A 23,130-nucleotide genomic window follows, 5' to 3' on the forward strand; every position below is an offset into this window, starting at 1 on the left:
CAGACCTAGTACTTTTTTATTCCACTGATAAGTTTATTCATTTTGTAATACATCAGTTACACACACAGACATAATGTTTGTTTTTAAATAGTTTCTTCTTCTTCTTCTTCTTTTTTTTTTTTACATTATTGCCATGTTAGATGATGTCAGACAAACATAAACAAAAAATGGATAGCTGTCTCATTTCAGTCCTTCCATTTGTCAATGCCAGCCAATAAGAAGAAAGTTAGCTGAAGAGGTGAAGAGCTGAAACTGTATGATTATCTTAACTTGTAATTTTCATGTTTTTGCATTTCCCTGTAAAGCAATTTGTTTTTTGATTATTTTGAGCTGTGGATCATCCAAGGCTACTCTAGTAAAAACTGAAAATACAATGCAGCTGTGAGTGACCTGAATAAGCCACTTTAAGCTTTAAACCGGTGTTTTCCAACCTATGACGCGCGTGATGTTGCATTAAGACACTCTCTCACTCTCTCACAGTCTGTTTCTAAAACCTAAAAGAGAATTATGGATTTGATCAACTGGTCTCTGAATGCTATTGACACCCTTTTCTCAACGAGAAGTCTGGGCTCGGGAGAGCCCGAGTGTCCTGGAGGTACTTTCCCTGCCGGATACACGATGGACGGGTGGCAGACACGGAGGATCGTGTGCCTGGCGGGACTGTCGATTGAGGACGCTGAAGATATCTACCTATTTGGAATAACAGGGTTCTTGCTGATCGGAGCTGGCTTGGCCCTGGCTTATCGGAGAATTAAGAAAGCGGAACCGGCTGTTCAAACCGAACAAAAACTCCCTGATAACGACTGTGTTTAGACTGTTCCTTCCCATTCCATGCAAGGCCACCTGGGTTTGCTGCAAGACTGTTTACTTAGCCTAGCAGGGCGAAGGACACTGTCTCAGCTGAAATCTGGACACGCACACACATACATATACACTGATATGCACACACTCATCCCCCCTCCCTTTCCAAACGCCTTCGATGCTTGTTCCCTCCTGGGGAACACGGCAGGTCTGAGCCCGGTGGAATGGTAGTGCTGGGCAGGATGGCTGCTGTGTTTGCTTCAGATTACTCCTCACCCCCCACCCAACCCTGTGGCTTGTCACGTGTTCATAATGTTGTGCTGTGGACATTTATGTGCTTTTTTTGTGCAGAGGAGTTTTTTTTGTTTCCTGTTCTCATGCTTTCCTCCCAGGAGCCCAGCATGAGTAGAGGTCTCTTTTTTTCCTCTTGTACTTTCCCATTGTAGTGTATATTTCAGTGTTTTTTTTCTGTAACACTACCGATCTCCGACCTGTATCCCTATGTGATGTCTGTGTTGTGTGTGTAAGGTCGGGGGGGGGGTCCCATTTCACTGCAGGGCAACCTGCACGTGGCGAATAAAGCCTTGATTGATTGATTGATAAGACCTGCTGAACTAATTAGCTGTTAGCAGTTTTATCAATCATATATTTGTTAACTACTTCATACTAAGAAAGAAAATGGATCAAATGCAGAACTTAAATCTGCACGATGTTAGAAAGCCCACTCGATTGACTTAAAATGCTGCTGAAATGTTCATTCATTTATATTCATATACAATAATTTATATAAACTAAGGATTTTTCTTTCTGTTTTTTTAGTTCAAATGACATTTTTCAAATCAAGCGATGCTTTTGTAGTTATATTTTTACATGGTTGTATCTGAAGTAAAGAATTGAAATTTCTTCTACCAACTTTTCCAAAGTTTTCTCTTTGTGGATGTAAATAAAAGCTGACACTTAAGTAAGGGGGACAATCCCTGAGGAAGTGTCCCTACTCGCTTTGGCTGCCTTCCTGCGTCCTCTCCATAGCCGTTGTTGGCCCTGCGATCACTCCAAACAATCAGATGGGCCTCTGTAGACAGGACCCTGGTCACTGTGTTTTCTCTCTGCCATGTTCTCCCTGTCGTGAGGAGAAATATTTCTCTCATTTTTAAAAAAAAAAAAAAAAAAAAAGTTTTGCTCTCTCTCACCCCATCTTGACATCGAAGCAGCATTTTACGTGTCACACTGGTAGCATTTACCACAAACTTCAATGTATGGTTTCCCCACACATTATCACCTATGTTCTCTAAAACCTAACCATGCATTATTGGCACTCATGCTAGCTTTGAATGCAATCATTTTCTTTTAAAGTCAGCCTGCTCACAAACACAGAATGAGAGTGAACAGAAACAGCAGGGTTCCAAAATGAATTAAATCCATGGCAAAGTGGGAATTCAGATTGTATCATTTTTGCCTCCTTTTCCCCCTTTGATTAGTTCTGGTGCTTTGTAATTTTAAATTTTGCCTAGAGCAGGGCAACGCATTAGAGCAGCATGCACAAAAACACTACGCTGAACTTGACTGGAATTATATTCAAAGCCGTTTCCCTGAAAAACTCTGCAAACCTTCTCAATTTCTCTTTAAAAGGATTGCATCATGAGTTGACACTTGTCGTCAGTTTTTATTTTTTATTTTCTGTGAGATCCCACGTCCTAATTTACAATTCAAAATATCCCTGCCTTGATATTCGGTGTTTAAATTCATCGTGCACAACATCAAATCCAGCTACGAGTGTGCAATTCCACACAGGAATACTTGTACAGCTTGTAGCAGTTAATGCCAACTTTTGCCAATCACTAATGTTGCGATGTTCCTACACATAGGATAGGAAGGGAGCTTGATCATATTCAGTCTGTGTAATTGTTACATCACTTTGAATCTGCTCCATTACCGTCTTCCATCATCATCGCCTTTTCACCTTGTCTAGAGACGACTCATCAGAGTATCGAGTTTGTCCCACGTCAGGCCGGTTTGTCTTGGAGCAATGAGACTAGTCAGACAGCCAGCGCAGCAGTTTAGAGAAGCTATGACATTGCGCTACTCCTCACTCTGCATTCCTCATTCCCTCTCTTTTCTCCTCCGTTCACCCTTAGCCTCCTACCCTTTACGTCTCTGGTGACCCCCCTTCCCTTTTACTCCTCCTGTTCTCCCAATCGACTGCACTCAGCATACCCCTATCACCCCGAGTCCTTCGCCCCCCTGTTTTCTCCGTACTTTGATCAGCGGCGCTTGTCAGTCAGAGTCTCGCGTGTCTCAGCCAATATGGCTGCCCTGACACGAGGAGGGTGGAGGACCAGGCATAACAATGGAGGAGGAGAAGAGGTAGAGACAAGTTTGACGGAGTCACCTTGACTCCTACGACAAACTTTGTTTTGCAAATCATAATGACGAGTAAGCCTCGAGCACCAGCGGCAGCAGATAACATAGCTGTGGATGGGGCAGCAAGAAAGAGCAGTGTGCCGATGAAATACACAGATGGTGGTAAAGGAGAGGAATCAAAATACCATTTACAGATATTTGAGTTACCAGAGTCTATACAACTAAAAACTAAACCAATATAAAATAACTAAGACAGTATTCTCTGTATTCAGAACTGATTTAGATGGGAAATTGATGCTATTATGTCTGTGCTTCAACTGGAACTAGAACCAGGAATTCTTGTCATAAAATTAAGATCAGTTGTTTAGATGGGTGGAACTTGTATTATGACAGAATCCTGGCACAAGCTCTTTAAGGGGCTACATCTATTTTTAATTTAGCTGAACTCTTTCTCTCACCCCAACCGGTTGCAGCAGATGGCCCCGCCCCTCCCTGAGCCTGGTTGTGCAGGAGGTTTCTTCCTGTTAAAAGGGAGTTTTTCCTTCCCACTGTCGCCAAAGTGCTTGCTCATAGGGGGTCATTTGGTTGTTGGGTTTTTTCTCTGTATGTGTTATTGTAGGGTCTACCTTACAATATAAAGCGCCTTGAGACGACTGCTGTTGTGATTTGGTGCTGTATAAATAAAATTGAATTGAATCAGTCATTTAACCGGAATATGTGTAACATAGTAACTCATTCGGCTCCTGGTCCGTCACAATTTACAGGTTTTTACAGTGAATATATCTTTGTATCTGCCCTCTTTTGAAAGCACGGTATGTATATGCGGGGCTAGAAGCTTTCACAACAGCCTGTTCCTACAGGTGGGTGGATCGATCATATTTTTTTAAATAGAAATGAGCAATGTCTGAATGTTTTTGTGTTGACTGTCACATCCATTTTATTTTTAGCCTTTAGCACACATTACATGAGATACATGAATAATATATGAAAAGACTGTTTTGTTGTGTTAACTAATTGTTGTGGAAAGTAAATTTAGTGGTCATTAGAATCTGTTTAGCTTGCACATTTCATCTTATAAATCATGACACACCGATCTCCCCCACATAAGCTGCCTTTATAGGTTAAAAGTATCTGTAATGGCCCTATATTTACTTGGTATTGGATCCATACCAAACTATCACACACTCCTACCCGTTATCTTAATGTGTGGAGTTCAGGGGCCATCTGTAAATTGTAGCTATGGACAAAGAACCACAGTTCCTCTCACCCGGAGTTGTGTTAAGCAGAGAAAAGCACTAAATCCTCACCTATCAGAAGCTCCATCAAGCAAATATTTGAAATTTAAATGACTCATATGATGAACCAATTATCAGACTTGACTGTTCATTTTCTGTCAGTCAGCGAATCCACAGATCCCTTCAGAGCTAATAAACTTAAAACAGTTTTAATCATTACATAGAAATGCTTCACAGGGCAGCCTGTCAGTCATGCACAGAACAAATTATGAACAGTTTTAAATCGTATTTATAGCAAACAACTATTAAACATGCACATTTTTTGATTATTGAGCCATTTATACTGTGGCCTGCAAAACATCAGAATAATTCTGGCCTACAGATGCAGTGGCATTTAATAATTTCAACTTCTGTGCCTTAAACGCATTAAAATGAAGAAGAACACGAGTCATATACCACCAATAACTATGCAGTCGGTGGAGGCAATAGATTTCACGTTAATGCTGGATTGCTCGTGGAAATGATAGATGACAAATTTTATATTAAATGTCAAGAAAAATCACTCTCTAATTTATGAAATAGTCTTCACAGTGGGATTACAGAGAAAGAGGGAGAAGAGTGAGTAGCAGACATTTGTTGAACGAGACTGAAGGAGGTGACAGATTGTAAGAATGGAGTGGCGACAGAGAGGGAGTGACGGGGTGCAGAGCGAGAAATAGAGCGGAAGTCAGTGTTTCACGGGCCCGCTGGTGCCCTCAACCATGAACTCTCTCTCTCACACACACAAACAAACTCATAGAAGAAAGGAAATTAAAACTTGGTGAGTCTTTGGAGAGTGATAAACATTGTGCTCCCATATGCCACTCATATACTCACTCGTCCCTTTGTGTGTGCGCGCTCGCATGTTTGCTTGCTTGCTTCAGTTGTTTGCTTCGGCTGCAATGCCCGACCAACAAGCCACTCACCTGCCAGTTTACAACTCCCATCACGCCATGCTTCGCTGTTCACAGACACCCCTCCTTTTGTCTCACCACTCCCTGCACTCTCCATTATTCACTTTTTCATTGTTTCTCACGCACACAAACAAACGCGCGTGCACACAGACGCTGTTAATTGCACAATTGTAAAAACTGGTTTAACTAAGTGGGAGGCAAAGCGAGAAGGAAACCGAGCGACAGGATATGTACGCAGAGGCGTGGGGAGAATCAATCTGTCTGCAAAAACCTAACAATGTTGTGGGGGGAACAAGAAAAAAGACAGAAAGAGAGAGCGAGAAGACAATTTCTGTTTTTTCGAACACCAAATCTCTGTTCGTTTCTGTATATCCATTATTAATCTGTTTGTTCCTTCCTTCTTGGAGGGAAATTCAATTATCACAGAGGAAAGGCAGTTTCTGATAATTCCTGCAGAGTTATGGCTCACTGTTATCCACTGCGTAAATGAGCATGGTGATTAAAGATCAGCTCGTACAGTTGATTACAGTACCTGGCGAAATATGGAACATGGCACTGTCTGTGTTATTTAAATGCAAGAAGTTAACTGACCAGTGTTTCTCCCTGATTGACTGTTTTGTGGGGCGGGTGATCTCCACTGCGCCGACCTCTGAACCACTCTCTGTACTGTGTATGAGAGAATAATGGACGGTTTGTCAGTAAATGCACTTCCTCTGCTGCCTTTGAAATGAAGTTAGGGTCTGAAAATCGTGTGCTGCTGAGTTATAGCCGCTGTTATACGGTCGAGGAAGCACTGCTGATGATACATTGCCGAGTTATTGGAATGTACAGTGCCATATGTACAGCCTTTGGCATTTTACTAATCCACCTGTGCCAAAGAGACTGCAAAGTTTAATATCAAATTATAGGACGTGTGTGTGTTTCATGATTTTGAGCACTGCAGTGCTCCATTTGTTTTTTGTTTTTTTTTCTAATACCACGCACTATTAAAGTGGACACATCAAGGCGCACACTTGCAGAATTCTCATTAATTTATGGGATTATTAGGAGTGTTTTTCCTGCTCTAGTCTTGCCTTCCCTGTGCGCTGACCACTCATGTTCCCACATTTCTGAGCCAGGAAAAGCCTGCTAGTGAACATAGAAATTCATGGGTGCAATTCCATACTTAAATTGCATTGGTTAACAGTGTTGGGAAGGTTACTTTTAAAATGTATTCCATTACAGAATACAGAATACATGCCCCAAAATGTATTCTGTAACGTATTCCGTTACGTTACTCAATGAGAGTAACGTATTCTGAATACTTTGGATTACTTAATATATTATCATGCTGTTTACAACTACGTGAATGTACTATTGCTGTGATTTATTACTGTTACTGAAGGTCCGCGGCTCTGAACCGTAGTAAAGGGACCTCTGACTAATACGTCAGGTTCGTGTCGGGCTCGTAGCCGAAAACTAGCTTTACTTTGTTGTCTGGGTCAACTTTGCTAGCGAGAGACAGAGAGAGGCGTTGAAAGGCTGCTCCAACGGAACTTATTGTTTTTGGAGGAAAACACGAACACGGTGTACAGTCGAGTCTTAATAGCTTACTTACAACTGGGCTCGTCAGGCACTCTTCTTGGCTGCAGTGGTTATTATTATATTTACATGCTTCCAGCTCCCGTTTCTGCTCGATGACAGCTCGTACTTTTCCTTTTTCTCCCTCCCTCGCTCACAGACACATAACGTGTATGGCAGTCCATTCTCCCTGCAGCACGGACTACACTGCCTATGATGCTACATTCTTTAGAGCTATACCGGTAGCATTCTGCCTATTAGCTTAGCACAACAACAACAACAAAAAGGCCTCTCTCACCCAGGAAACACGCAGAGAGAGAGCGTCACCCTGTAACCATGGCAACCGTAACGCTGCCGCCTGGAACAACAGAACATAGCTGTCAAACAAAACCCAAACAGTCCTGACCCGCCACAATATGAAACAGGGAAGTACCGCCGTGTAATCCATTTATTTCAACAAAGTAACTGTATTCTAAATACCACCTTTTTAAACGGTAACTGTAACGGAATACAGTTACTCATATTTTGTATTTTAAATACGTAACGGCGGTACATGTATTCCGTTACTCCCCAACACTGTTGGTTAATAAGGCTTGTCAATAAACGTGTCAGTTTGTTATCCTGTTTATGTAGTGGTCACTTGGTAGCAAAATGTCCAGTTTTGATCTCTGTTTCAGTTCTGAGAAGTTGAATTGAAACAGGAAAACAGGAAGGGCTTTGCAAGTCTCCTCTAGGAGATTTTCTTTTCCTGAATTTCTGACAAGTTACAAAAAAAATAAAAAATGTAGAGAAAAATTTCACGTATTGCTGTCAATCTCAAGAGCAGGAAAAAAAAGTAATGCTTTTTTCTGCTACAAAATATGATTAAAAGTGTCTGTCCAGGGGAGATAAGGTTACATAGCCCTGCCGCACTTGCATACAAACTGCCTCTCGCTCGCTCAGTCACTCCTATACTGTTTACATCTCTCTCTTTTCTCTGCACTTTTGGTTGCCTTTTCTTGCCGTCAGACTGAAGCTGGGTCCTCTCACACAGCTCCTGTCTTCCTGCCTTTGGTTGATTTTTGACTTCCAGATTCATGCAAATGTTTGGTTGTCACTCCAAGCTATTTATACAGGATTTTTTATTTCTTCCCCAGCTGTTGTCACAAATAAGCCTTGCCCCGAGCTTTATTTGAGACTCAGTCTGGCTGTCTTTAATACCAGCACATTTGTTTGGAACAGCAAAATTTTAGGTGTCCAGTTAAACCTCGCTGTACCCTAAAATAACACATGTTGTAACCTAACTTGTCGAAATGCCTCCAGGAAAGTCCTCATACCAGGATGTACTTTGAATATTGTGTTCCTTCTTTAAGGGACCGTATACTCTAAGTCACTTGCATTCAAAAGGCCTTGGTAATTATCCTCTCTGTGATGGTGCTCCGGAGAAAAATGAATAGAACAGGGAACATCTTATCCTTTGTCTTACTCCCTTTTTAATTCCCTCTGCTCATTGCAGAGTTATAAAAAAAGTAAGCCACCATACATAACGAGCAGCTGAAATAAAAAGCTGTGCAGAGGAAAAGGGGATTTGTATCTTTCTTTGTCGCCCTGCAAATGTAAATTTCTGGATTTTGACAGGAAAAAAATGTTTTATATTCTCCCAATTTTTTCTATTTTTTCCCGTCTGTCTCCTTTTTCGTATGCATGGCTAAATACATCATGCAAAACTGCTTCCAAATCTTCCCTAAAATGAAATTGTGATGAAAGACTGGAGTGTTTGAGCTGCTCCGAGATGCTTTGCTCGCACTCTTGAGCTTCCGTTTGAACAATATAACATATCTGAGATGGAGGTGTTGTTTGTTTTCATGCTGCGAAATGTTAAACTTGTGCTAAATCAACATCATATGTGTTTTTTTTATCTCGCTCACCAGGCTGAACCAGAGGGCTTCTCCCATTTTCACCTGTATGTGTGTGCGGCCTTCCTGGTGAGGTGGAGGAAAGAGATCCTGGAGGAGAGGGATTTTCAGGTAACGGACACAGAAGGCGATGGAGTTGATACTGACATTTATTTACATAATATGAATATTTATAAATGCCATACTTTGGTTATAGGAGTTGGGGGTGGATGTAAAATTGGGTTTCTATGAGAAACCCTATGTTTTTAAACCATAGACCGTCCACAGTAGTGCATATACAGCACTGTGCAAATTTCTTTTGCTTGCCTTGGAACAGTAGACATGGATATTTATTTACCACATGTGCAAGCATATGTGGAAATATAACGATGTGAATTTCAGATACTGTTCATTGTGTGATTCGATCCATTTTAGCTGCTACTTCTTTTGCTTTCTGAGCCTTTGGTGGCTCAATAGTTGCTTTTTACAGATGATGTGGTTCTGTCGGCTTTATCAGATGGTGGGCTCGAGCTTGCCCTGGAGCAGTCCTCCAAGTTTGACACCATCAATCAATCAATCAAAATTTATTTATATAGCACATTTAAAAACAACAGTTTTTATCAAAGTGCTTCACAAATTAAAAAAAAATAAAAATAAAATAAAATAAGACAAATACAACGCACGACGAGACAAACATAGAAACCAACCAAGTGATAATCAAACTATCTTACCTCAAAGCCAGAGTAAAAAGATGGGTCTTTAAACGAGATTTAAAAGACTGAACAGTCTCAGAAGAGCGAATGGCAATAGGTCATGGTCCATAACTGGAAAAGTTGGGAGTTCCCACTGCAGGTCATGGACAAGTTACTGCCCCAAATGTCTTGGGAGCTTGGAGAGGGCAGTGGGAGATTGACAGATGAATTGCGGCGATGGCTCCAGTGATGTAGACACTGGACCAGTTTGTCGTGGTGACAAGAGAATTGAGTATTAAAGCAAAGCCATTCATTTACTGGTCAATAGTGAGCGAAAGGACAAAATTGCAGATACGAGAGGTGTGAAAAAGCTTTCTCTAAAGCAGTGGTTCTCAGGCTTTTTACATTATTTTACATCATTCCCCACAAAGCAGGAAGAAATATTTTCAGGCCCCACCTAAACAAAACAATGACAGAAAAGCCTAGCTGCACCTTTATTTGAGATAATAAACTCATTCACAATAATGCCTTTGGTAAAAAAAATTTTAAACAAACAACTTTCATTTCAAACAACTATTTGTAACTTTTGTAACTAGACTGCTTCATTAGTCTGCACCACTTCTTCAAAAAAGCATAAAGTTAAACAGAATGTGAATATTGCCAAACATGGAAAAATAAAGTTCAGTCTTAGTCTTACAAAAAAGAAATCCAGAAACATGTGAACAGAGATAAAATATATGTGCAGTGAGCCTGTTTTTGACTGCACAGCTGTGGTGGGGCGTGGTCTGCTGCGGGGGAGGCGGATGCACCTGAACGGCACCCCCAATCACTCAAAGTAGATTTGCTATTCCTCCACATCGAAAGGAGCTGGTTGAGGTGGTTTCAATATCTTCTGGGCACATCCTGGGCAAGATGTTCTGGGAATGTCCTACTGGGAAGAGACCAGGACATACCAGAGAGATTATATCTCTCGGCTTGCTGGGAAACTCCTTGGTGTTCTCCTGGGTGAGCTCAAGGAGGTGGCTAGAGTGAGGGAGGTCTTGGTTTATATGCTTAGGCTGCTGCTACCACGGAGCGGTTAAAAATGGATGGATTGGACTTCTTCTTTAATCTTCCACTTGTCCACTTTCCTCAGATTTTTTTTATCCACACACTGCACACCATGTTGAGGTGCCTCAAGTGTTTTGGGAGTCACCTTGCCAGTGCAAAATAACTTTATCATTCCTGTTAGACTGTGTTAACAGAAACTGGAACAAATTATTGCTTTGTTAGACAGGCTGCTTGTTACAAAGCACCTAAAGACACATTTTAAAACAGGCTTTTTGCTAAATTTACTATTATATGTGTTTGAATGATTCATAGGTTAGTGTTAACCAAGTTCAATAAAACAAAAACAATAAAATCAAAATGGTCAGATAGAAGGACTGGTCTGAAAATGAGGGGAAAAGTAGCCAGAACACCTGGAGAACTTCTGCTCAGGAGCACTTTTAAAAAAGTAATAATAAATTCAGACTCCTTGGATACAAAATATTTAAAAAAGTGATGGGTGGCTCAAGACTTCTGCACAGATCGGTGAATTAACTAGGGTAATTGTTGTAGCTTGTGTCTATATGGGGGAAGAAAAAAAAGATCTTAAAAAATAAAATTCCCAGCTGCTTTGTCCCAGCAGGGGATTAGTTTAGGCTTGGAATAATTCTGCAGCAACTGTGTAGTAATGATGGCAGAAAAATCGAAACCCTTTCGGCTGCAGAGAGAGCGATTTGCACTCTGAGCACCAAAATACTTCAGATTTTGGTCAGTAAACGGCAAAACTGCAGAACCTTAACTGCGTCGACTGAAGTGTTATTGAATAAACCTTTTGAAGTAACTAACGGGAGACTCTTCACACGCAGCACGTCCCAGATGGATTGAGTACTTCCCAAGATAATTGTTGTTCCATAGTTTTCGAGGCAGAACTTGCTCAGAGTGTTGAATTTCCACTTCACATTTATAAGTCATGATACTTGAGAGGTTCAAACCTGTGTGGGCTGTCCGAACGCTACAGATGTACGCAGGAAGTTACACACGGTGCTGGTTTTTCTGTCCAGTTGGTGATGCTGGTGGTGATTTACTCTATGCAGATGAATCTGTCGGTTGTGCGAAAGCAATATTAAAACAGTCTGCCAGACTGCGGAGTTGTTCATGGCCTACATCCCTCTCCATTACCTCCCTGGTCATTAACTGCGAGGTTCAAAAGTCGTTGTGAGTGCATTAGTAGATGACAGTAGACAGCTGCCAGAAGGTGACTTTGGTTGCCAGCTCACTGGGGGGACTCGCCTTCTTAACGGTAGCAACACATTCTAGCATCGTCACATATAAACCTCATCTCTGCTCTTTGGCAGCTCTCTCTGATTCTGTCTTGTTGTATTCTTCTAACTTATCCGTTTGGGTTTTTCTCAGTGCTCTGTTCTCTATTTTTCTTCTTTTTAACATTTCCCTCTACTTTCTCTGCTCCTTCCTTATCTTATCTCTGACCTTTCTCTCTTGCTTATTGTTGATGTCTTGTAGTCCTTTGAGTCCTCTCACTTGTGTGTTCACAAGTCAGAAATATAAAAAAACATCATAAGGAGGAGGATGAGACTGAGAAGTAATCTTACGTGATACTTGAGATAACATTGACATGGAGGATATAAGATGCTCACAAGCTGTTTTGACTGTCCAGACAGCTGAGCAGATCTGCTTTGCTAAACACAAGTGTTAGGATTGGACAGATGGACACTTTGTAATGCTTTTGCCTGCATAAGTGCCGTCGCTAGGTGTGAGTTCCTCTTCTAACCACTATGTGAAGCTCAAAAATACACTCTTTCAAGCTTGCACAGTGTTTACATTATAACTTTTTGTCTTAAATGTGCTTTAAGTGCATGTGTGTGTATTTGATTTGATTTTGTATTGTGCAGATGAATGCATGCGCGAACACATTTACACTTCCGAGTTTAAAGTGTGACTTTCTGACTGTTTTGCATGCGGCCGATGCAGCGGTAAACAGTTTGTTCTCATGAAAATGACAGGGAAATGTGAGGTTTTGAGGAACGAGAGAATCTTAATGGGAGAGTGAGAACAGATGCAACTTTAGTGCCACGGAGGAGAGAAAAGTTTTTGCACCGACACCATAAATACGTGTTGCACACTTTCCTCTTGTTGTTCCTGAGACAGTTTTATTTAGACCAGTCTTACGGATGATTAATTAAAGCCGAGCCTGCTTTGGTTTGCAGCTTGCAGGCACTCGAGGCTTGAGGCAATAACCACATTTCAGAATGGAGCCAATAAACAAAAGGACTGCAGTATCTGGTTTGCAAAAACACTGAAAGCACAGCTGCCTCTTGGTTGGAAGATATGTAAACTGTGTTACCGATGTTAAAGAGGTATATTTTTACTCATATTTCTGAATTATGGTTAATCTCATTGGATGACGGATGTAGCATAGCTTAGTACTGAGTGGATATCAGCTGATCAGCTAATAACATAGTTTTTATTTGCTAAAAGAAGTGACTCGTAGTACTTCAGAGGTCCTACACAGGTCCGTTTGACTTCAGAGCCCCTCAGTCGGTTATATAGAATGAAAAGAGTGAAATGAATACAAGCAGCAATCAAATGGCTTTACTTGTGTTCTTGATATTTGACGGTCATGACCTCAAACCATCTTTTCTGTGCCTCTTGTTTCATCACGTAATAAATGTGAAGAAGTCTTCAAAAGTCGCACGAGTTGGTTACAGTTCTGAAAAATGTGTGTTTTAGGTGGAGGCCAGTTGATTAAAGATGGTTCATCCACTCAGCGAGACACTGGAGGCTATCAGAGTCTGAAGATGAGACACTGACTGACTCGTCTGTCCTTTAGTATTCTTCATATCGAGCTTAAATAAACTGGTACTTCTTGTTGGAGTCCAATTCAGACAGAACTTAAGGTGGTTCAATTTTTTTATTTTATTTTTTTAAATGGGTTTCTGCAGTTTGAGACTATCCACACACAAAGTCCTTGCTAACCTTTTGTGTCATTAGGGATTGTTAGCATGTTAGCATGACATCCTCTAAGTTATTAATGGGTTGAGCTCCACAGATCTGGCTTGTTTGTCCAGCACATCCCTCATTGATTGAACTATATTTAAGATTATATTTTCCTCCTTTTCCTTGAAATATTTTGATTTTATAGCCACAGTAGGTACTCAGTCACCCACAGATACACACGAGAAACAACACACATACTCATAAATAGCTACAGCCAAATGTCATCCTGACATTTTCCCCCACCCGGTGCACAACAAATGAGCTCTCATCATCTATTTGTTTATGTCTTCACGGGAAGTTGTTGTCTGTACGTAATGGAACACAGATGTCCTCTGTGTGTATCAGTTTGTTTATGTTACGGACTGGATATATATATTTATATATCACGAATATATTGAAATTGTGGATTTGAGTTAAAATGACAGAAAGTATTACATGAAAATATACAAACCTTTACTTTTGTTTACAGCCTTTGACAGGCATATTGCTTTAAGGGGGGGAAATGGTTTGTTTTCTCTCATTTGCTAATTCAATTTACCAAGTTTTTTGATACAGATTAGTGTCTGTGTGGAAAGAAAAGTAAAGATTTCTTCTTCTCTCAGCTTTAGTGGTTTAATTCCAAGAGATTTCTGCCTCTGATCCGCTGAGCCTTAGAGTTTAAACGTGGACCTGCCAGGTTCTTAAGGGCCTGTTGAACAGACCTTATCTCCACATGCTTTATCCAGCAACCCTCACATCATCCCTCTCCTCTCAAGCCTGCTTTTCCTTCTCTTTCAATCTTTCTCACAATCTCGATTAGTCTTTTCTTTCTCTTACTAATTCCTAACTTCTCTGTTTGTTTGTTTTTGCCACTTTTTATTTCTTTGAGTCTCAGCTTTGTATTTCTCTTTTTCCTGGTCTCTTTATTTCATTCTGGCTTTCATTCTTTTGCCATTTATCTCTCTGGTATTTATTCTTTTTCTCGCTATCGCCTTTTTCTCTCGCTTCATTGAACTTTATCTTTTACAACATAAATAGTAGAAGGATTCTAGTAGGGCTGCGCGATTAATCAAATTTTGTTTTCAGTTTCATTTTTGGCTTTCAGCAATTATGAAAACCAGATATTGGAGACAAAATTGTTCTGTATTCATTTTCACAAAGACGTTCTCCTTTTTATCTTGTGATTCAAATGCGGCGCAGCCCCTTTTGCAGTGTTTGCTGCTGCCTAAAAGCCCAAATTATTGTTCAGCTTGAGCAAAAATGGGGCAAAGAGGTTTTCATTTGTAAAATTTGTAAAATGTAACTCAATTAAATTCTTAAAAAGTTTTTTAAATAAAGCCTGTCGTCTTCAGAGTTTCTTTCCATGTCTGCGAGGAGTCAGCTTCTTCCAATTGACACCTCTGGCTCATGGCACTACACCAATTCCAGTTAGAGATTCATTAAACCAATGAAAACAATAAATCCACATCTTTACATATCTCTGTCACCAAACTTTTGAGAACTTCTAATAAGCACATCTCAGTGCAACAACATGTTTATTTCATGCTTGTCCCAGTGGGGATGTTGTTTGCCTCAGATCAGCATCTCTGGCATTACTCAACTCTTTTCCATTCCTATTTAACATTCTTTAAGGGAGACGTCTCCTCCTTATATCGTCTGCTACAACATGCATGCAAACACGTAACACACGCTTGCAGCAGTATAATAAAGGTTTCCAACCAGTTTCAATCAATCTGCTCATTATTACACTGAATTGCTTCTCCAATTTCCCCAGGCCTGGAGGGAAAGTTCACTTGTAGCAGCTAGTTAGAACAGTACAACATTAACAGCTTGTTCAGCTCACAGTTCTAAATTGTTTTGATTGATTTGAGCTTTGTTCAGGTGGAAAACTATTTGCTCTTGAAAGTCTATGGATAACGTTTTTGTCCTAGATTGAATACTCGAAAAGCCTCAACCTCGTTCTTCTGTTTATTCTGGTGATATACTGAGTTCTCTAATTCTGCCCAGTCACTGCAGTGTAGTCACTAGCTGTGGAAAAAAACGTGAGCTAATTGACTTTAATGTTAAATGTAGAATGTGAGGAGCAGCGGCGTATGACAAACTGCTGGCGAGTTACATTCTCGGGGTCCTCAGAGGGACCGCGAATGACTGATTCACTTTAATAGTTTTAATTAAAAAACGCATGCAGAAAGCAATTTAAAAGGATAATTCATTGTTATCAAACATAGTAGGGAGAGTAGCTGTGAATCTCCTCTCTTGGTTGTGGGATTGGATTGGTTAAGCTGCAAAATGAAAAGCAGGAGTATGGCACTCCCTAAGCAATCTGCCTTTCACCGTTCCACCTCAGCTAGCACACTACCGCAAACTGCCCGCCTGGGCTGCATGGATAAGTTGGTGCACCCACATTTCCATGGATTCTTTTTCCCTCTGTCACTCAGAGTCACACGTCCATAGACATGACAACATAAACAAGCACAAAAGCTGTTCTCTCTCACACAATACTATTTCATTCACACATTTGTGAGTCTACTAGCATGCGACCACTTTGAAGCACACACCCACATACTGTACGCACAGTAATGGGCAAGCAGGGGGATATAATGCAGGTATGTGTTTGCACTGCTGTTTATAGGAAAGGTCAGCACAGTCAGCACATTCCCATTAGTCTGTAATGCCTGCAGACGCTAACAATGCCACTGCAGAACTCCTAAGTGACAATAAAAAGCGTCTCCTCTTTGGTTTCTAAGACTTGACTGTGGCCTGCGAGTTTGACTAGTATTCATAAGTCCCTTAAGATTCACATGTAAGAACCATGTAACCGTGCTTTGTTTGTGATGTTTTGAAAATGAGCAATGACCACTAGCCATAAATTCAGTTTGATGCTGCTTCTTGTTTGGACTTTAATACCAACTCATATTCACTGATGATGTACTCCTGTTTTTGTTTCTACTGCATAATGTACACTTGCAGTCAAATGTTTACATGTTCTGGTGATGAACATGAATATTATGGTCTTGCTTCCAATTAGTTTTTTAGTTAAAATGGTTGCTTTCTGGGGCAAAACTGACTTTTAACTGTTAAATATATTTTTTGACGGATTTGAGGTCAAAACTTTGTTAACATTGTGCTTCCTTGTGTCCAAGTTTACACTGATGATTGGAGATTATGCTAAAGAATTTTGAGATTGTCTGCCAACTTTACTGTTACAAACAATGTTACAATGTTACAATGTTACAATGTTACAATGTTACAATGTTACGCCTTCCCTGGTAGAAAACAAGTACTAGAGAAAGCTGACATGCTTAACAGTTTAATACAGCGTTCTTGGACTTGATTTCCCACATACCTCTGGAAATTGTGTTTAAACATCTGAAGCTTTACCTTTTTTTTCCCAGTCCACCCCCCACCCCCTCAGGATTAACCAAGCTTTATCTCCTCTGTAAAATTAAGCCAACACTTGATCACCACAATATAACACAAAGTATGTTCAACTTTAGGGATATTTGTCTGTCCAGTTACGAACCTTAAATCATTGTGAATCCAGTTCACCTGCTTTGATGCAAATAAAAGTGACAGCAGGTACACTGGAAAGGCAACCCCCCAAAAAAGGAATGGGTTTGTGGATAACAGCCACACACTATCACTTGCTCCCTTCTGCTTTCTCGCTCCTGCCAGATTTTCCTCTAGTTTGGTCTTCAGTTAGGGTCCTTTTCACTGGGGCTGGGGCCATATTATACCGTTCACAGTAATACCGGTACAATGTTAGGCAACGATAACAAAATGAAATATCGCGATAGAATATGGGTAAAATGCGCATGCGCAGTCCCTTAGTTTTCATACGCACATGGCCGAAAAAGCCGAAAAAGGCAACGGAGAATGAGAAGGGGGAAAGCGGATTGTTGAGTGAAACGGATGAACCAGAACTGGTTTTTAAAAATGGTGCAATATCACTTGTGTGGTGTTTGTCCATCAGATACACAGAAAAGCACATTTTTTTGTAGAACATGCAAGCAGGCCGTCGTTATTGCTGTATTTGTCAGACTAAGATGCTCGTTAATCTGGGTGTAATCAGGGTCCTAAACCCCATCCCTTCAGGTCCCAAAGTTAAACAATCACTGCAGCATCACTGAGAGTTAAAAACTCTGAATTCTTTCGTCCTTAATAAAACGATCAGCATTGCTGCTTTACCGGATGTAACTATGAAGTTTAACATCCAGGCATCCATGAAAACAGAGTTTATTACATTTAATTGAAATTTTCAAATATATATTGTGATATATTTTTTTGGCCATATCGCCCTGTTCTACTTTTCACTACTGGTAGGATGAGACAGACCCTGCAGCCCATTCAGGTAGCACAGGTAATCCAGCTACTACAGAATGGCACATCCATATATGGCATTACAAAAAAGGTTTGCAGTGGCACGCAGAGAAGCTACAGGCTATACTCAGTCATGATTACTAACAGAAAGTTTACTGCCCTTGGCCTTGACAAGTTAAAGACATTTCGTAACTTTCAGCACTGCAGAATTAATTGTCTCACAGGGTGTATGTACATTTCTCACCTTGTGCATATAGTATTGACCCTGAGTTGATTTCAGAACAGACTAAATAAATTAAAACCAAACTCTTGAGTTTCTTTTTTCTTAAAGCTGTATGTTGTGCAATGCTTTCACCTAAAATAACAGTTCAAAGACTTTATTGTAAGCTCAATATGGCAGTGACATTCATATTTATGATCAGTGCATTCAAAGCGTCAATCTCCATCTCTATGTGTTTTCAACAACTTCTGTTAATCATGCATCAGGGCATCATTCTATACAGTGTATGCAACTAAACTGACCATGGCCATGTAATATTGTTACCTTGAGATTTATATTAGTAAGGACTGCTGAATAGTCTCTATCCCGAGGATGCTCAATCCTTGTGATTGTTAATGTGAGGCCAAGCGTTTGTGTGAGCACAAAGCTTTTAGTTCTGTGTAAACGATTACAGTTTTTTCAACAAGGCACCGAGGAGATCGGTCGTGACGGAAGTGAGAGGTGGAAGAGCCAAAGAGGGAGAAAAAGATTTGTTCTCACTTTAATTAATGGTGTGTGAAAAAACTGTGGACCTTTGTAAATGTCAGCTGCTGTCCTCAGATCAGTTACGTGTGGAGAACGCCTTGGGTTAGCCAGCCTCGACAATAACGGAAAGAAGGGGTACTCCAAAGGAACCAGAGTGTTCTGGAAATGTCAGCGCTATTTCAATCACTGTCACAGGGCGTGAGGAGCAAAACCTTGTATAAGATCCTTTTTGGTTTTTTCCTGGACTATGAGCAGAAAACAAAAATTCCAATATAACATAAATACATTGCAAAAACGGGCAAGTGCACCACTCTTGTGTTGTAATATAGAATATATGTAAATAGACAGTTGTCAGGACAAAAAGCTTACCCTGCCGCTGGTCTTTATAAAAGAGAAGAGAAACAAGCCTTTTCCTTATTTAGAGTGCTTATCTGCACCACCCATTTCTAAATAATAATGCAATTATTTTACTCTGTGACACAACTCACAGAGGTCTCCTTTGCAAGAGGAAAACTCAAAAAATCCATTCAGTCTAATTATCAGAACAAAGTGTGTCCCTGTCGAGACGCCAGGACAAATTGGAGCTCTGATGATTTAATCAGGACATCTGGTCACTCTAGATGTTTTATCCTGTCAACATAAACGCTGCAGTGTGATCCAACGAGTCCTCTACTAGAAAGAAAATAAGGTGCCATGTGGTAAAAAGTTGTTTTTCTTGCCCATTTCTCAAGCTTAAAGTTTGTTGTCCTGATTAACTTTTCTTTTTTTGTCTTTGCTTGCATATGTGTACATGAGCAAGTCGCTGTCAAGATCAACACCTTGCAATTTCGCGTACAGAAGCCGGTCCCTCCTCTGATCATTAGTTTCATACTTTTCACCCATTTATCACAACAAAGACCTTCTCATTTTCTCTCTGAACTTTCTTCCCAAACTTGGTTTGCGTCAGCAAACGCTCACAGGGGTTCGTAGCTGCTCTGATTGATGACACTGTAGTCAATAGTGTCGAAAGTGAGACAAGGCCACCTCCGGTAAACAGCTTTTAATAATCACCTTGCTGATTGAGTGCTGCGTCCAATTTGGCATGTGAATCTATTCGTGCCAAAACAAGAGGAGAGGAATAAAGGACCGGAAAACTCGGAGCTTATATGGTGGAAGTAATCGTGTAACCCTCCACCCCATCCTCCCGTTTACTTCGTGACATCCTTTTCTTATGGCTTTTCTTACGCCTACACGCTTTCCATCATCGACAGCCAAAGTTTGCTTTCAGGCTAACTCGTGCCGGCTTGTACTGTGAATTAATTTGCGGTACGATTTTGATGACCGAAGTTGCTTGGAAAGTCAGTCATCAATCACGGCATGGTATTGAGTAGACTTGAAGTAAGGAAGTGTGTATTTGCGCGAGAAACGTGTTCACAAATGCATTTGGGTATTAGCTTTCTAATTTAGGTGTGGTGTTGTTCTGTTGATTGGTCCAAGTTAGCCTTTGCCAGGAAATCATTTATCAAGTGAAAATAGTCATGAATTGGGTGATTAGTTTGCTCTTTGAGTACCATTACCAAAATTATCATCTGATGAGGTTTATTCCCAAGTGAGCACAATAGTAATGGGAAGTTTACAGCTTTTTCCCTTTTTCCCTGAGATAATAAAAAACAGGAGTTGCTCTGTCAGCCTGTAAGCTAACTGCATGCCCCCTTCTCAACTCAGTTAAGACACAAAAATGCCAAATAAACAGCTATATCGACCTGCTCGTGAGGAATAAACAGAGTGCAGCAGGAGAGGGAGAAATAGATTTTTAAGACTAAGAGAAGAAAAGAGTTTTTGAGGAACGCTCTGGGTCATGAACTGAGACATAAATATTGAGTTTTAAATTCAAATACCCTTCTATGCAGTCAAAGCAATCACCAACGCACTTCTGCTCCGTGGTTTTTCTCATAGATCTCGAACTCGTGATTAGGAGGGCATTAACCTTTCTGAACTTGGTGATGGTTTGAGATAAACTGTTTAGTCTCCAGTTTTGCTTTTGTTTGATTTATTGTAGTAGAGTTCACGGGGCATCCATGTGTTACATATTGGGCTCATATGTGCGATAGAAATGTATTTCAGTGCATTTCATGTTTGAAATTGTGACAACGAAACAGTTTTGCTAGAATTTAGTTGATAATTGTTGATATGGAGCAGGGCCAAATGGTTAAATATTGAGTGCTTATGTACTTTGATATTGCACTCGCTGAAAATCGAGGGGAAATATCACTGTAAATGCTTCAATGCACAAAAGGAGAGACGACTGTTTCACCGCTTAAATTGCTTCTGGCGGGATTGTTCCAAAGGTTATGAACTTGTCATTGGGTTGGCATTGACTGATACCAAATGGATGCAAAGCTAGCTCCCTATAACTTAACTGTGGAAAGCAAAGGCATTTTTCCCATAACAGAGTATCCATACACGCTTTTTTATTGTACTTATCAAAGCCATTAAAACAGGTCTTTACTGTGAGGTTGGAGTATCCAAATGATAAATGAGAACACCCACACTTGTAGTTCCATGTGTACTGAAAGCTTTCAAGCAGTCTGCCATTTTCTCATTCTTTAATCCCATTCACTCCCCCGCAGTATTTAAATCACCAAAGGTGCTGGCCAGATCCACTGTCTCCTCGAGATATAAATGTATGTATTTTATTTATAATGCATTAAAAAAGACCTTTTATGAGCTTGTTTATTTTGTTTTCGGTTCTGTAGTCTAGTTTTGATCTACTGCTCAGCAGATATATTAGTAATTGTTGAATTATCTTGGCATATTTAACCTCTTCAAAAGATTTTTTTGGGCTTTTGTGACTCCAGAAGCGCATAACTGAGCAAAGCAGATTTCTTACGTTTGTTAACCCTTTAAGACCTACCATAGAACCAAGTCTGCCAGAGCTTATGTTATATTTTTACATGCTGTAGAGCCATTTTTGGGAGCATTTCAAGCTGATATACATCAATACAACCATTATACCCCAAATTTTAATAATATGTATGCATTAAGTGCATAGTAATTAAATAAATTGCAGAAAAGTGCAATAAACTACAAAAAAAATTGAAAATCGTTTTTGTTTTTTTAACATATATTTCTAGTTAGAGAAATTTAAGAGGCTTATCCCTCAAAACTGTAAATACAAAAAAGTTGCACAAAATAATTTCCCACCACAGGAAATTTATTTTATGTGTCTTCATAGTTTTATTTTTGAAATACACCAATTTTTATATACTGCAGGAAAAACGAAAATAAATATTATAATGCAAATTTGCAAAAAAAACAGCATATGCATCAAAATAAACGATTTCCAGCAGTGCAATATGAGTCCTAAGCATCCCAGAAACGACACAGAAAGTCATAAAGTCAAACATAACTTTTAAAAACACAACTATAGGCTCATAAGGCCCTGATGGTAAAAAAAAAAAAAAACTACATTTCTGCAAAATGACGTCACTTCCGGTTCCGGGCAGGTCATGAAGGACATGCGATAGTTCGCGCTGATGGAAGTAGGAAGTGTTACGAACAGCTTATCGGATCAGCAAAGCGTGTTTTTGGAATATTATGTTTTTGTTGCTGCAAGTGCTTTTATGCAGTTTTTGCAAAGCCATATGTGGAAGGAAACTGTGACCTAGATCAAGCTGATGGAATAAGATGTAAGTACAACTCCTCCGGTTTCATATCCAAAAGAAATTATTGCGCTAGCTTACGTGGTTGCAGTTCTACCGGAATTTAAAAATTGTTACGCAAAACGGAGCGTGCCCGCTCCGACCGGCTTTAAAGGGTTAAGATAGACCAGGGGTAGGCAATCTTTCTGATGATGAGTGCCATCTAAAATTTTCTCAAAAGTCAATTTAGTAACGCTCTATATGAACAGTTACACACTATATAGAACCACTTTATAGAATTATGTTTGTTCGCAGATGTTGGCAGCTATCAGCGAATAGTTATCAGCTGTTTTGAGCGCAACGAAAATAAACTCCACCTAAACTTGGTTTATATCTGACCCAGATAGAGTGCAGGTCATAGCTTCTTACCTGAAGTTCAGTTCACCTGACACTTGGACCAGCGGCCGCCTCAGGTCTCTCCTCTTGCCTCCCCTTTCCCTCATCCACCTGCTGGCCTCCACCGCTTGCTAATGTTACTGAATCTGTGGAAGCTCCGCCATAGCCACCACCAAACAACTGACTTACTTTTACACACCGGCCAGCATCTGTCCAATCCACCACCTTCCATTGTTTAAAAAAAAAAAAAAAAAAAATTATCGGCCCACCGAGAAAATGCCCGATGGCCAGTCCAGCTATGGTCGTGCCCTCAGCTGGCACGTGTGTCTAGGGGATCTGTTACACTCTTATCTAGGTCTATATTTTCATTCTGCTTAATGAAAAAGAAGACTGATGTGATTAACAGGTCAAAATTAAAATCCCACCACCACCACCCCTCCTTTAAGCCAGCTTTCTTCTGATTGGCTGCACCTTGCAAACAGTAGGTTTGAACAATAGGTAGGTGGGGCTTCCGTCATAATCAGAGCTGTTTGAGTTAAAGAGCTGTGACAGT

At 40.3% G+C, this 23,130-nt stretch overlaps 1 protein-coding gene across 3 annotated transcripts in view; it reads left to right on the forward strand.

Annotated features, from left to right (window-relative positions):
- tbc1d22a (TBC1 domain family, member 22a) overlaps positions 1-23,130 on the forward strand; it is a 172,056-nt gene that overhangs the window by 134,325 nt on the left and 14,601 nt on the right. For all 3 annotated transcript variants that reach the window (XM_087830307.1, XM_006780559.3, XM_006780558.3), the window contains one exon: positions 8,821-8,916. In XM_087830307.1, the coding sequence (XP_087686433.1) occupies positions 8,821-8,916 (96 nt within the window). The remainder of the gene's footprint in view (positions 1-8,820; positions 8,917-23,130) is intronic.

The sequence above is a fragment of the Neolamprologus brichardi genome, chromosome 17, assembly GCF_056152115.1.
Source record: "Neolamprologus brichardi isolate AB-2024 chromosome 17, ASM5615211v1, whole genome shotgun sequence".
Taxonomy (NCBI): Eukaryota; Metazoa; Chordata; class Actinopteri; order Cichliformes; family Cichlidae; genus Neolamprologus; species Neolamprologus brichardi.